This window comes from Silene latifolia, chromosome 3 (genome assembly GCF_048544455.1).
Source record: "Silene latifolia isolate original U9 population chromosome 3, ASM4854445v1, whole genome shotgun sequence".
In the NCBI taxonomy this organism is placed as follows: Eukaryota; Viridiplantae; Streptophyta; class Magnoliopsida; order Caryophyllales; family Caryophyllaceae; genus Silene; species Silene latifolia.
In genome coordinates, this window is record NC_133528.1 from 8,604,111 (window position 1) to 8,619,158 (window position 15,048).

Sequence of the window (15,048 nt, forward strand, 5' to 3'; positions counted from 1 at the left end):
GGCAACTAGCCAGCCGGGGCACACATCCGCGGACTCATATCCAAGACCCCTCGGCGGCGAGTCAACAGGGCCCGCCGGCCTGCCATGGGTCCCTCGGCCGAGGGTAGATCAGTCTTTCCACCTGCTAGCCACTTGGCCATTTGGCCACTACGTGACAAAAGGTGAAAGTCTATAAATACTCCTCAACTCTCATTGAGGAAAGGATCCACAATTTAACCTAAACACCTCATAATCTGGTAATATCTTCCTTATCTCTCTACAATATATACTTCGCCAAGTAACAACAACTTATCTCTCTAAGTTTACTGACTTGAGCGTCGGAGTGAGTTCGCTCGGCCCAAAGCCGAGCCCTCAGTTTGTTCATTGTTTCAGGAGACCGAAAGGAGAATTCAACCGAGAGACGTCATTCTACAAGCACGGGTGGTAACAAATAACTGCTCCGGAATTACACCCGGAACAGAAATAAAAAAATTGTAAACCATTGATCTTCTCTCATAATTTTTGTTATTTATTGACCTTATTTATTTAACCATTACTTCCTTTATTTAATTAAATGACCTTTTAACTTTCCTTTCATTATTACTATATATATTCCGTATTTATGTACCATATTTTTGTTATTTTACTTTCATTCATAAAATTTTGAGAGAATTAGTAATAGAATTTTTCATATATATAACTATTATATTCACCCTAATTTTCAATTTTATTCAAAAAAATAGCACCTAAAGTATACATAGAAAAGTAAATTAATTGTTTCGTTTTTTATTTTTCTTATGTTTTGTATTAATTTTGTTATTGTTTTTTGTGTTTGTATTAATATTGCATGAGAATGAATGTCCAACTTTATTCAAAAATTTGGTAGGTAAGGTATAGTTAAAGAATTAAATTAATTATTTTTCCTTTTATTTTTATTATGTTTTGAATTAATTAGAATCTTATTAGTTATTTTTTTTTGTTTATATTAATATTACAGGAGAATGAATTTTCAAATTTATTCAAAAAATTGGTAGGTAAAGTATACATAGAGAACTAAATTAATTCTTTTACTTTTTATTTTTATTATGTTTTGAATTAATTTGAATTTTATTAGTTATTTTTTTTTTTGTGTTTGTATTAATAATATGGAGTTTCTTATTAAAAGTCTAACCTAAAAAATTTTTAATGTAACATGCCAAAAAAAAGTGACATGTATTACCAATTTAAGAAAATTAAAAAATATAAGTTAAAAAAAGTATAAAAAAATATAAGTTATAAACACAACTAAAAAAAAATTGTAAATCATTGATCTCCTCTCATAATTTTTGTTATTTATTTACCTTATTTATTTAACCATTATTTCATTTATTTAATTAAATGACCTTTTAACTTTCCTTTCATCATTACTATATATACTCCGTATTTATGTACCATATTTTTTATTTTTCATTCATTCATAAAATTTTGAGAGAATTAGTAATATAAATTTTCATATATACAACTATTGTATTCACCCTAATTTGCAATTATATTCAAAAAATAGAACCCAAAGTATACATAGAAAAGTAAATTAATTATTTCGTTTTTTATTTTTCTTATTTTTGTATTAATTTGTTATTACTTTTTGTGTTTGTATTAATATTGCAGGAGAATAAATTTCCAACTTTATTCAAAAAATTGGTAGGTAGGGTATAGCTAAAGAACTAAATTAATTATTTTGCTTTTTATTTTTATTATGTTTTGAATTAATTAGAATTTTGTTAGTTATTATTTTGTGTTTATATTAATATTGCAGGAAAATGAATTTCAACTTTATTCAAAAAATTTGTAGGTAAAGTATACATAGAGAACTAAATTAATTATTTCACTTTTTATTTTTATTATGTTTTGAATTAATTTGAATTTTATTAGCGATTTTTCTTGTGTTTGTATTAATATTATAGGAGGATGACATACTCACATATATTAACAATACACGAGATTGGAAATAATGGCTATGGATCTTCTTTACAGATTTTTTATTTGTTTGGATGACTCTTTCATTTTTGTCGATTTTTCTTTTTTCTACAATGTTTTATTTGAAATATCGAATGGTATCAAAAAATTTTAATAAGTTGTTGACATGTTATATTATTGTCCTTCACTCTTTCCTACACTTTAGTCTCCTTTGTAACACTTATGTTATATTCTTATTTTGTCAAACAGGTTAGAAATCAAATTTTTTTTTTGCAAAAAGTTATAATCCTTTCATTCATCCTCAAAGGGGCAAAGAAAGAATACAATTTACAAAGAATAACCACTAAAGCCTTTCTAAGAGAGCAAGGCCTTATCTAAAATTAAGACTCTCCAGAAGCCTACTATCCAATTTCGTATAAAATCTGTGCAGTAAAGAGACACTAACTATGTATTGAGTTCGTGTAAGAAGCTGAGCAGCTGTACATTCAACATTTGAGAAGATCCTATTGTTCCTTTCTTGCCATAAGCCATAAATCACAGCCGTAAAGGAGCTGACATACCAGTCATGTTTCCAGTGCCTGTGCCTGCCCCTACCTTTGCACCACTTGAGTTCAGCAATGTAGCAATTACTTCTACCATATATCTTCATCCAGTTCAGAATCCCCTGCCAAAGAATCTGAGAAAAGGGACACTTGAAAAATAAGTGGGAATGTGACTCCGCAGCATTTTTACAAAGAATGCACCTATTAACCATGCTGAATCCCCGAGCTTGAAGTGTATCAACAGTGGCTAACTTTTTCTGCACTGCAAGGGAGGCAATAATAGCATGCTTAGGCAGAACAATAGTACCAAAAATAGCCCTGAGATGGGACTTAGCCTCAAATTTGGGCCTAAACCAGTTATAAGCAGACTGAATACTGAAATTCCCTCCCAGATTCCAGGTGTTAATCAACATCTGTGCAGTCTGAGTAGAGCCAGTCTTTTAAACCAATTCATTTTTAACAGAAATAATACTTTTGAAGCTTTCACAGAAAAAGTCCTTGTGAGTGGCATCCCAGATGGAACCATGCTTTAGGTTATAAGCCGTGTTCCATTTATGCCAGATGCCCTCAGACTGATTGCCAAGAAGCCAGATCCATTTGGAGACCATAGCTTTATTCCATGACAAGAGTTCTTTCATTCCAAACCCCCCCTCCTCTCTAGGAGAGCAAAGACTCTTCCAACTTTTCATAACCAGTTTCCTCCTATTATCCTCAATGCCCCAGAAAAAAATTTTACACAACTTGTTTATCATTTTAATGATGCTTCTAGGCAAGAGGCCACTGGCGCACCAGAAGTTTTCAAGCCCAAACTGTTAAAGTACGATGCACATATTTTAATTTGATCTTATCATAGTGTTATAATATGCATAATAAATATTATGCATGATTAGTAATTAGGTAGAAACCGATTCTTATTCTCCAATTCAAGGGACTGCTCTATATAAGTTATTCACAATCTATAAATATTATTAAAAGGGTAAACCTTAAAAGCCACGTAGACAATGCCACATCATATTACTAAATGCCACCTTGGATTACTATATGAATTGTGAATAATGTTAGGCCCAAAATATGGATATGGGCTGACTTGGGGCAGCAGGCCTGGGAGCGCCGCGGGATGCAGGATACCAGGGAGCCAGGGTGCCAGCTTCAGCAAGTAACGCGGGAAGTGGGCTTTGATCCACACGGACGAAGCTTGTGAGGGTCCAATAGCTTGCGAGATCCGAGGAAAGGAGAGACCTACCCATTGTTAAATTAGGAATAACTTGGAGAAGAAGTAAGAAACCCTAGCTCCTCGACCTCCCCTATATAAGGGACCTCCGTGCAAAGAAGAAGGATCATCGAATTATACTCAAGTTACGCTTTAGCATTCATAGCAAACCTAAGAACTGTATTTCCTCTCGAATTATAGTGAAGATATTGGTGGGATTCCGTCTCCCCCCGCGGTTGTTTCCCACATCGGGTTTTCCGCGTCACCAAAATTGCTTGTGTTCTTTATTTACATCGCACATACAATCCAACATCCAACATACGATCAATTCGCAATATAGACCTAACGCTAAGACCGCTTTAACCCTTAATTGGTAGAAATTTACCAAAACAGTTTGGCGCCCACCATGGGGCATAGTGGTCGTCTCCGTTAGTCAGTCTACTCAAACAATCAAAACATGTCCGGACACAAAGAAACAACCTCCGGCAACACCGGCGGCGCACCAGGAACACAGGTGCCGCCCTCTTCCGCAGCAACACGGGCACCATCCCCCTCGGCAGCAGCAGCAGCACGTACTACTTCGGTCCAGACCACCGCTGCTACCCGATACCAAAGACCAAGCAAAGTCGAATTCCCTGTGCAACAAAGCAAGTCCATCTTCGGGTAGGGTTCAGACTAGAGATCCAGGAGTCGCTCAGGGACAGCAGGGAGCCATACAGTCAGACAGAGGAACGCAGCCCCGGCAACAGATTCAGGCTCCCCCAAGTCCCACCAGCATCATGATAAGCGGGTTGGACACTCTAGCCAAAACCATTAAGACTATGCAGAACGAGAACAGAAGCATGAGATCCCAGATGGAGGAAGACAACAACCTCCTCCGAGCACAGATCAACGAATTAAGGAACCAGCAACTAGTCCACACGGGTGGCAAGAAGACAGATTTGAAAGGCCATCACAGTAAAGTAGGGATCGAAGGCAGACACGGGTATTACCACGTGAGGTAGCACTCAGGCTGGATATGGAAGGAACACCACAGCCACGAGGAGGCCTGGTCCCAACAGGACTAGGAGCACTAACACCAGATGAGGAACCAGTGCACCAGGAACCTACACCCACGCCAAAGCGCGCGGAGTAACCTACAACTGCAGTCCCAATAACCAGGATGCTAACTACGAATCAAGGCGAATATACCTGGGAAGACCCTCCGGTGGCAGCAACATCGCGGGCACGTCAAGCAGAAATCCTGGAACGACGGAACTTCGTACAAGGAGCAGGACACCAGCAACAGGAGCACCAGCGACCCTCCGGAAGAGAGGCATACATAGAAAAGCCAGCACCAGTGGGCTGCGAAGCCTCCTCGGGAGGGTCCCCGTATGCTCTCGCCTATGGAGATGGGCTGCACCGAAAGCTACGCTGATTCACCGTTTACTAACGATATAGCCACAGTGGCCTTACCAAAAGGATTTAGCGTCCCAACAATGATTCTCTTTGATGGAACCACAGATCCCTGCGATCACATCAGTCAATTCAAGCAGAAGATGATGGTCACTACGGCCACGGGAGCCTCAAAAGAGGCATGTATGTGTAAGGGATTTGGTTCAACCCTAACCGGAGCAAAGATTACGGTGGTTCGTCGGTCATTTAATGGAACCATATCATCATTCGCCGACCGGGTCAACGCTTTCAACCAACAGATTCTCCAAGCCGCAGAACACCAAGCAGCCAAGTGACTCGTACAGGATCGTTCGGAGATAGGGAATCAATCAAGGACTACGTCACTAGGTTCAACGCAGAAAAAGTCTCAATACGAGGCTGCGATATGTCCACTGCTATCAACGCCTTCAGGCAGGGCCTGGATAAGGAGTCAAACCTCTACAAAGAATTAACTATGTATCCTTGTGAGAGATTCGAGGAAGTTCAGCAGAGAGCTACCGCAGCGTTAAGATTGGAAGAAGATATACAGGCCAGAAAGGGTACAGCGAGCTTCGACAAGACAAGCAGGAAATTCGCACCAGAAAAGAGGGATGACAGAATTAAGCCATACACAAGCAGGCCTAATATCGCAGGTAGCGAGAAAAAGCTCAAAGCAAATTGACGACTCTCCACACCCTCCTAAGCTATCCGAATACGGATTCAACACGGGAATGGAAGGGTTGTTGAAAGCGCTCGAGAACTGGGTGACCAGGTGAGATGGCCAAAGCCACCCACTCGGGATAGGCCAAACGACGACGAGACAAAGCAGAAGAGGTGTGAGTGGCACCAAGACATAGGACATAGGACCGAAGATTGCTACAAATTGCGGAGGGAGGTGAAGTTCCAGGTACGCAAGGGAAACTTGGACCACCTGTTACCACGTGGGGGCAAGCAGGACAGGAGGGAAGCAGCAAATCAGGTACTTCCTTCTGCTCCACCCATATGCACGAAAATTATTAACGTGATAACAGGCGGGTCCGAGCTAGCAGGTTTGACATATTCCGCCGCGAAAAGGAAAGCCACTGGGAGCAAAGGGGGTCATCCAGAAACCTCATACAGAGTAAGCCAGAGCAATTTACCCCCAGTAACTTTCGATGAAACCGACATGGAAAGCGGCGTAGAACAGCATGACGATGCCTTGACCATAACATTATCCATTGGCAATTGCACTGTACGGAAAGCATTGGTAGACACAGGAGCTCGTGAACCTTATCATGCTAGAAACCCTCAAAACCATGGGTTTCGATAAAGAGAACACGGTAAAGAAATCGTGCCACTAGTGGGATTTAGTGGGAGAGGCGCATTCAAAGAGGTGAGATAACCATCCCAACATATATTGAAGGAGTTAACAAGTTAGTAAGATACCTAATCATCGAAGGTCCAACCACCTACAACGTGATACTGGGAAGACCGTGGTTGCATCAGATGAAGGCAGTACCTTCAACATATCACCAGTGTCTCAAGTTCCCAACCCCATGGGGCACAGTTACGGTAAAAGGAGATCAAGAGGAATCCAGAAACTGCTATACCCAAGCCCTCAAAGCTACAACCAAGCTCCCCTCATAGCAATTACAGGACCGGGGCACCTCGACAGAATACAAGGAGCCTCCCTCAGAGGAGCTGGATCAAATACACCTGGACGAGCGATACCCGGATAGAACAGTGTTGATCGGGGCCACCTGCAGCGAAGAACTGCGAAACCAGCTGATTCAATTTCTCAAGAGCAACATGGATTGCTTCGCCTGGTCCCACAATGATATGGTGGGCATAGACCCATCCGTTATTTCACATAAGTTAAGCGTGAACCCAAGCTGCACCCCAGTACAGCAGAAGAGAAGAAAATTCGCGGCAGAAAGAAACGAAGTCATCAATAAAGAAGTGGACAGTCTCTTGGCAGCAGATAAAATTAGAGAAGTCAGTTACCCTGAGTGGCTCTCTAACGTAGTAGTGGTACCCAAAAAGAACGGTAAATGGAGAGTATGCGTAGACTTCACAGATCTAAACAAAGCTTGTCCCAAGGATCCCTTCCCACTACCACATATCGACGCAATGGTGGACGCTACTGCTGGACACGAGGTACTCACTTTCCTCGATGCCTGGAGCGGTTACAATCAAATCAAGATGCATCCACAAGATCAGGAAAAGACAGCATTCATGTCAGAGAGGGGCATATATTGTTACAAGGTCATGCCCTTCGGCCTAAAGAACGCCGGGTCCACCTATCAACGGTTGGTAAATAAAATGTTCAAGCAGCAAATAGGGAAGACCATGGAAGTATACATTGACGACATGGTGGTAAAATCTAAAAAAGCGAGTAAATGCACATGGAGCACTTGGCGGATACCTTCCGGACATTGAGGGAATTTAAAATGAAACTTAATCCATCCAAATGCTCATTTGGGGTATCCTCGGGAAAATTCCTAGGGTATATGGTAACACAGAGGGGAATTGAGGCAAGCAAGGAGCAGATAAGAGCAATACTCCAACCGGAATCACCCCGAAGCCAAAAGACGTGCGAGAGGCTAGCAGGAAAGGTGGCGGCCCTAAATAGGTTCATATCAAGGGCCTCGGATAGGTGCAAACTATTCTATGATATATTGAGGAAGAGTCAGAAATTCGAATGGACCAAAGAGCATGAAAAAGCATTCGCCGAACTCAAAAGCTACCTAAGCACGCCACCATTACTCGCGAAGCCTGAGCAAGGGGAGCCACTATTTTTGTATCATCGATACCATGTATGTACGGCCGTAAGCGCAGCGATTCGGTTAAAGAGCAAGAAGGAGTGCAGCATCCCGTATATTATATTAGTAAGTCTCTGCTCCCTGCAGAGACCAGGTACACTTCTTTTGAAAAATTAGCACTGGCTTTGGTTACTGCCTCTTATAAACTGCGGCCGTACTTCGAATCTCACACCATCCATGTCATAACCAATTACCCGCTAAAGACTATTATGAGGAAGCCTGAACTTTCAGGGAGAATGACTAAGTGGTCAGTGCATCTTAGTGGCTATGACTTGCAATTTGAACCCAGAACGGCGATAAAATCCCAAGCCCTAGCAGATTTCGTCTCTGACTTCTGCCCTGCAACTCGTGGGGAGGCAGAGGAAGGAATGCTGACGATGATGGGAAGCCAGGATGGTGAGGTGTGGACCCTGTATATTGACGGAGCCTCAAATGCTAGAGGAGCTGGTGTGGGTTTAGTACTGCGATCTCCTAAAGGGGATATGATAGTGCAAGCCATTAGGTGCGAATTCAAGGCAACCAATAATGAGGCCGAGTATGAAGCTCTTATACTTGGGATGCAGATGGCGTCAGGGCTCAAGGTAAGGAACCTAAGAGTATATAGTGACTCCTTACTTGTGGTGAATCATGTGAACAACGAATACGTGGCACGAGACTCAAAGATGATAGCCTACCTGAAGATAGCCACAGAGCAGAAATCAAAGTTTAGGACATTCAAGATAACCCAGGTGCCACGAGATCAGAACGTGGAGGCTGATGCCCTGGCTACGCTGGGGGCAACCTTCCAGCCCACGGAGCTGTCAAACATACCAATTACTCACGTATTGACCCCAGCCATCCAGAAAGAGCCAGACTTGGATTCCACAGTAAAGGGTGTACACATGCAGCGCGTACAGGGAACCAGAATGCTGGTTTCCTCAGTGGGACAGCAGGATGCAGATTGGAGGATTCCATACCTAAATTGGCTAAGGGATGGGACACTCCCTGAAGACAGAAAGGAAGCACAAAGTTTTAGAATAAAAGCTTCCAGGTATATCATGATTGATAATATTCTCTTCAGAAAATCATTGGCAGGACCATGCCTCAGGTGCTTAAGCAAGGAGGAAGCAGAAACAATACTGCAAGACATGCACAGTGGAGAATGTGGAACCACGCTGGAGGACGAAGCCTGTCAAACAAAATCTTAAGACAGGGGTATTTCTGGCCCACAATGCGCGCAGACGCCATAAACCATGCCAAACGTTGTGAATCATGTCAAAAGGCGGCTCCAGCGATTCACCAGCCAGCAGAACCAATGCATCCAATTATCTCTCCATGGCCATTCATGATGTGGGGCATGGACATAGTGGGAAAGCTACCCAGGGCTCCAGGAAACAGAGTATATATGCTAGCGATGACCGACTACTTCTCAAAATGGATTGAAGCAGAAGCCATGACAGAGGTAAAAGAACAACAGGTGATCTCTTTCATCAAGCGCAACATCATAAGCAGATTTGGGATACCATCCGAGATCATATGCGACAACGGGTCCCAATTCATATCGATAACATCAAGGCTTCGTGCACGATGGAACATAACACCGAGAAAGTCCCCGGATATCCACAAACCAACGGCAAGTGAATCCAAAGAATAAAATTATTGTAGAGAACCTCGTAAAGCGGTTTGGAAGAGTTAGGGGAAAATGGGCGGATGAACTACCACCGGTACTGGTCGACGTAACAACACCAAAGATGGCAACAGTCAAACTCCATTTAGCCTGGTATACGGTGCGGAGGCGCATACCCCGAGAAGTCCTGGTACCCACACACACGATACTGTCAAACAAGCGCGGAGAGTAACCAAGTCGAAATGGCTAGGAGCCTGGATACAATTGATGAGTCATGCGAGAAAGTGCTTACATACGTATGGCATCATACAAGCAATCCGTAGCAAGGACATATAACAAGAACGTCAAAATTAGGACCCTCGAAGTAGGGGACCTAGTACTGAGGAGGGTATTTGAAAATACCAAGAATCACAAGGCAGGCAAGTTCGCCTACAAATGGGAAGGTCCATATCGGTCGAAAGTGTTATCAAGAATGGGGCTTACGGGTTGATGACCATGCACGGTCGATCCTGGATAAACCCTGGAACATCCGTCACTTGAAACGGTACTTTGTCTGACAAAGTGCCAAAACTTTAGTGTACAAAGGACCCTTCGAAAGTCCGTGAAGCAAAAAAAAAAAAAAAAAAAAAAAAAAAAAAAAAAAAGGGGGGGGGGGGGGGGGGGTTAGTATATGCCTTAGGTATTGGTGTGTTTCATAAAAACTTTTTTCTTTTAGTTTTTCTTTTTTTAAGAGAGTCGTTTTGAAACCGAGTAGTACAGCTATGGCTTCCTCGGACCCTGTGTGTTGCCCCTGGAACACCATGAGACAAAGACCAGGTAATTTGCACTACTTTGGACTTTATAATGCTTCTACGAAGAAAGGCTTTGGTACTAATGTTGGTTACTTGTCAGATGAGGCACAATTAAAGGGTCCACCGCCATGTGAGGCCGCGAGACGTTTATCTAAAGTCAAGCCACATGGAGAGCATACGCCGAGGTAGCGCGCAGGGTTCGGCATACTAAGACCACCCATACCTTAACGTTAACTCGGTAATTCCTTAGCTAGCTATGTCGTAGATCAATGGGTGCACGCACGGATTTCAACGTCGGAACCACAAGGAGCGCAACACTCCTTGTTAGTCGAGATATTCAATGAAGGTGAGCTCTAAGTCGGCTAGCCCTAGTGATAAGATATTCCACGTCATGGGTGGAATATGTTATCAAAAATCTATCACGTAAAGTGGGTCGCGCACTGGAGTCGCCGACTTCCTGGGTATATCTATGTGGAATCAAAGCTCCAGAAATTGGTGGCAAAAACACAAGTATAACAAAAGTAAGGCCTGGAAACCTGGGCCCAAAGTTACTTTAAAGTAGGGCACCTGCTACCTTTAGCAGGCGCCATCAAAAGTTCAACGCCGCACACCCGGCGCAGCACAAAACGGACCAAAATAAGATAGTTTTTTACAAAACTTGCGCCACACAGGGCCAAGTCCCCAGATAAATTAAAATAAAATTTAAGAGAGGTCAATCCTCTCAATAGTCGCTTCGACCATTGCTCCGCTCCCCATGCTCTATTTGCTTCTCCATTACAGTGCCGGACGGCTCCGGGAGTTGTAGAAGCACCATCGCAGCCTCCCCACGGGGATCTCCTCAACGGTCCCGAAATGGCTCAGAAATGTCCATGGCTGAATACTCAGGCTCCGGGTTAGCAGACTTCACCTCGGGAGGGAACAGGCACTCGGATCCATGCCATTGGGAAATGCACGAGCAAATTCGGCCGGCTCCTCTTCCAGGTTCCGGGAAGTGTGCTTCCCCTCGGTATAAGCACGGATGCGGTCAATCCGCCCCTCAAAAGCAAAGTGTAGGCTCCCACATTCTTGGCCAGTTCAGCCATCTCTTCAAAGACGGGCCTCGCCTTTGTTAACCCGTGAAGTCGAACGCAGTTGGCCTCCCGGGTCCTCGCCACCGATCTTTGGCCGCCTCCTTCTCCGGGAAAGCGTGTGGAGCTGTTCCCTCAACTTGGCACAGTGTGGTGAGCTCCTTGTTCTTCCCCACGAAGCCGGACATTCAACCTTAGCCCTCTGCGGCAAAGATCTTGCGAAGGTAGAGAGAAGATTGGAGAGCCTGAGACAAAAGGAAAGAACGCATTAGTCGTGGAAGCACAAGGGCAAAGAGAGAGGTGGAACATCAAAAGGAGGCTCACCAGGAAGCAGTGCTCTGCAGCCAGGTCAGTCATCTCCTGGGGGGCAGTTGAGTCAAAAGCCTTGGAGCAAGCTGGGGTCAGGAGCCTTTCTAGCGCAGGCCAATAATTGGCCCGGTCAGCGTCCCCAAACTCAGCAGGGAGTCGTAGAAGCAGCTCGTCAGAGTGAATGGGGGACCCAGGAGCGCGTGATATTGGGGTAGCTTCAATAGGCTCTGGAGCAGGCCTAGAAGAGGATCTTCTTCTTGAGGAGGCAGGAGAGTGAGAGGAGTCAGCAGTCCTCTTCCTGGCATGGCGCATCAAGATCTCGGAGGCAGATGGTTTGGCACTTCCTACAGGAGCACAGGGATGCAGGGGGTCAGAGTAAAGAATCAAAGGAGACAGGGAATTCCAAGGGATTGAGGGGTGTTTACCAGAAGACATGGTTTCCTCGGTAGCAGAGTCGTCTAAACCAGCAAGCAGGAGGGGGAAAGATCTACGATCTTCAGGGATGGAAAAGAGCTTGGCAACAGAAGTATCCTCGTCCTCGGATTTCTCAGGGTTCTTGAGTTCTGCGTCAAATCAAAGAGTAAGAATAGTAAGCGACGGGGGCAATTATAAATGAACATGCAAATGCACTTACTCTTGGCGAAAATCCAGTGTTCAAACAGGTAGTCGGCACGAATGGGAAGAGACTCAAGCTTGATATAGAAGAAATCCTCATACCACCCGTCATCTTTCCCTTTTGCCGCCGAGAGGAGGAAGTTTTCGGTCTTCTCCACAGACCTAAAAGTATATTGGCCGTGCCCCAGTGATCGGCACTCGAACCTATGGGCCAGATCTGATAAACCAATCTCGGCGCCCATGCTATTGTTCAAAGCAACGGTGGACAGGAGGATCCTCCACGCGTAAGGAGCAATTTGGGCCATGGGGAGAGAGTTCAAACGGATGAACTCTTGGATCATTGGGGGGAACGGAAATTTGAGACCAAGGACAAAGGGGTAGGTGTACAAGCAGATCCACCCCGAACGAAAAGCGTCTGCTTTCTGGCCAGGTTTGGGGATGTGGATCACCACATCATCACCTAGCCCCAGCAGGGCCTTGATTCTGGGTATATCCTCCTGGGTAAGGTGGGAGTCACCGGAGTATGGTCTTTTGAGGACTCCCTGAGTGGGGAAGTCGTCGTTTTCAAGGTCGATGGTGGTGGAGGAAGATGAAGTTAAGCGAGTCTTAGCCATAATAAACGAGGAGGGAGAAATGGAAGTACCTGAGAAGACGGATGAAGGCGGCGCTGGCAGTGAAAAGGTGTTGACAAGGAAGGAATTTGGGGAGACGGAAGTTTGAGAGGTTTGAGGAGATGAAATGATGATGAAAGAGGAAATGGTGGGCGGATGAGATTAAATAGGAGAGGGTAGTTGGGGTTTCTAAAATGTGAATTGAAATGGAGTATGCGAGAAGTCACTCAACGATACACTGCAATTTCCCGCTCAAATAATTAGGGTTGCACTTTTCGCAGAAAATTGGGGGCAAACTGTTAGGCCCAAAATATGGATATGGGCTGACTTGGGGCAGCAGGCCTGGGAGCGCCGCGGGATGCAGGATACCAGGGAGCCAGGGTGCCAGCTTCAGCAAGTAACGCGGGAAGTGGGCTTTGATCCACACGGACGAAGCTTGTGAGGGTCCAATAGCTTGCGAGATCCGAGGAAAGGAGAGACCTACCCATTGTTAAATTAGGAATAACTTGGAGAAGAAGTAAGAAACCCTAGCTCCTCGACCTCCCCTATATAAGGGACCTCCGTGCAAAGAAGAAGGATCATCGAATTATACTCAAGTTACGCTTTAGCATTCATAGCAAACCTAAGAACTGTATTTCCTCTCGAATTATAGTGAAGATATTGGTGGGATTCCGTCTCCCCCCGCGGTTGTTTCCCACATCGGGTTTTCCGCGTCACCAAAATTGCTTGTGTTCTTTATTTACATCGCACATACAATCCAACATCCAACATACGATCAATTCGCAATATAGACCTAACGCTAAGACCGCTTTAACCCTTAATTGGTAGAAATTTACCAAAACAAATAAGGTGTCAATTTTAAAGATTTTTCATTCAATTATTTGTACTTATTTATTTACCATTAATTATGAGAGTAGATTTTTTTTTAGGAAATTATGAGTAAGTTTATGTATTATTCCTGTTTTGACAAAAAAAACACATAAACTTAAAAATATACAAAGTAGAATTTAGAAATCATACTATTTAATATTTACCCAAGGTTCACTTTCGCTTCCTTTTATTACATGCCTTGATAATTGTTCATATAAAATGAAAAAGAAAAATATATGTTAGAGATGATTATACTAGTGAATACAAAAATACAAATTCAATTAGGTTGATCGGGAAACTATAATAGTAATCTATAAATAATATTAAAAGGCTAGACATTAAACGACACGTAGACAAATGTGACATGACAATAATTAATTGTGATGTGGCAAAATATAGTCCACGTGGAAATACTAGCATAGTTGTACACATGAAAAAAAATTATCAATTCCACATTTAATTTCATAGGATAATTTTTAAATCCCTCTCATGCAAAGTGGATTTAATAATAATAATAATCTATAAATATAATTAAAAAGTAAGCTAAACTATCAACCATCAACTATATGTCTTATTTTAATTTCATAAGATAATTTTTAAACCACTCTCATGCAAACCTTTTAAATTACATTTCTCCTTGCTCCATGTTTATGTATGTAAAATCAATAACTCTATAATCTAAATATAAAATCTATATATCTAACTTAAAAGCATGCTAAATTACCTATCATAATCTACATGTCATATCTATACAATAATATAAATAGGCTACCTTGAGCATATGTATAAGACATGCGACAACGTAGAATCACTAAGAAAATTTCATTTGATAATGTGTGACTAATTAATAATATTCATTCATAGAATTAAGATAGAATACTTATTATCACGTTTATGACCCCTTATTCATCTCTAACTCTTCATTTTCTCTTTAGCTATTCCTTTTCCTTTTTGATGATTCTTTTCTCCCCCTAAAATTTAACTCCTTATTTGATGCTAAGTTAATATAAGTAAAGTCTTTAAAATAAGCACTTTTATTTTTTACCCTATTTTTCTAAGCTTTTGGCATATTCATATGTTATTAAAACTTTCCATTACATATAATTTTTATTAATCATTTGCATTTGTGAAAAAAATAAAGTTATATCATACATAAGATTTGTGTTTTATTTGGTATTGTTTAAATAACTTTTATTGATGTCAATTTGTATTTCTCACCTTGATTTATTTTTGCAGATGGAATGGTACAATTTTCTTATTATTGCAAAGCTGGATTGT

At 42.5% G+C, this 15,048-nt stretch overlaps 2 protein-coding genes across 2 annotated transcripts; one reads left to right on the plus strand and one right to left on the minus strand.

The window, feature by feature from the left end:
• Window positions 1-7,897: 7,897 nt before the first annotated feature.
• LOC141648611 (uncharacterized) lies at window positions 7,898-9,534 on the plus strand. The gene is made up of 2 exons (XM_074457339.1): window positions 7,898-8,931; window positions 8,976-9,534. The coding sequence occupies exons 1-2, from the start codon at window positions 7,898-7,900 to the stop codon at window positions 9,532-9,534; spliced, it is 1,593 nt and encodes a 530-aa protein (XP_074313440.1).
• A 2,025-nt stretch (window positions 9,535-11,559) lies between these two features.
• LOC141648612 (uncharacterized) lies at window positions 11,560-13,744 on the minus strand. The gene is made up of 4 exons (XM_074457340.1): window positions 12,309-13,744; window positions 12,100-12,237; window positions 11,690-12,018; window positions 11,560-11,610 (listed from the first exon to the last, which is right to left on the minus strand). Exons 1-4 carry the CDS (start codon window positions 12,901-12,903, stop codon window positions 11,560-11,562), a joined length of 1,113 nt encoding a protein of 370 aa, XP_074313441.1. The 5' UTR covers window positions 12,904-13,744.
• Between the last annotated feature and the right edge of the window lie 1,304 nt (window positions 13,745-15,048).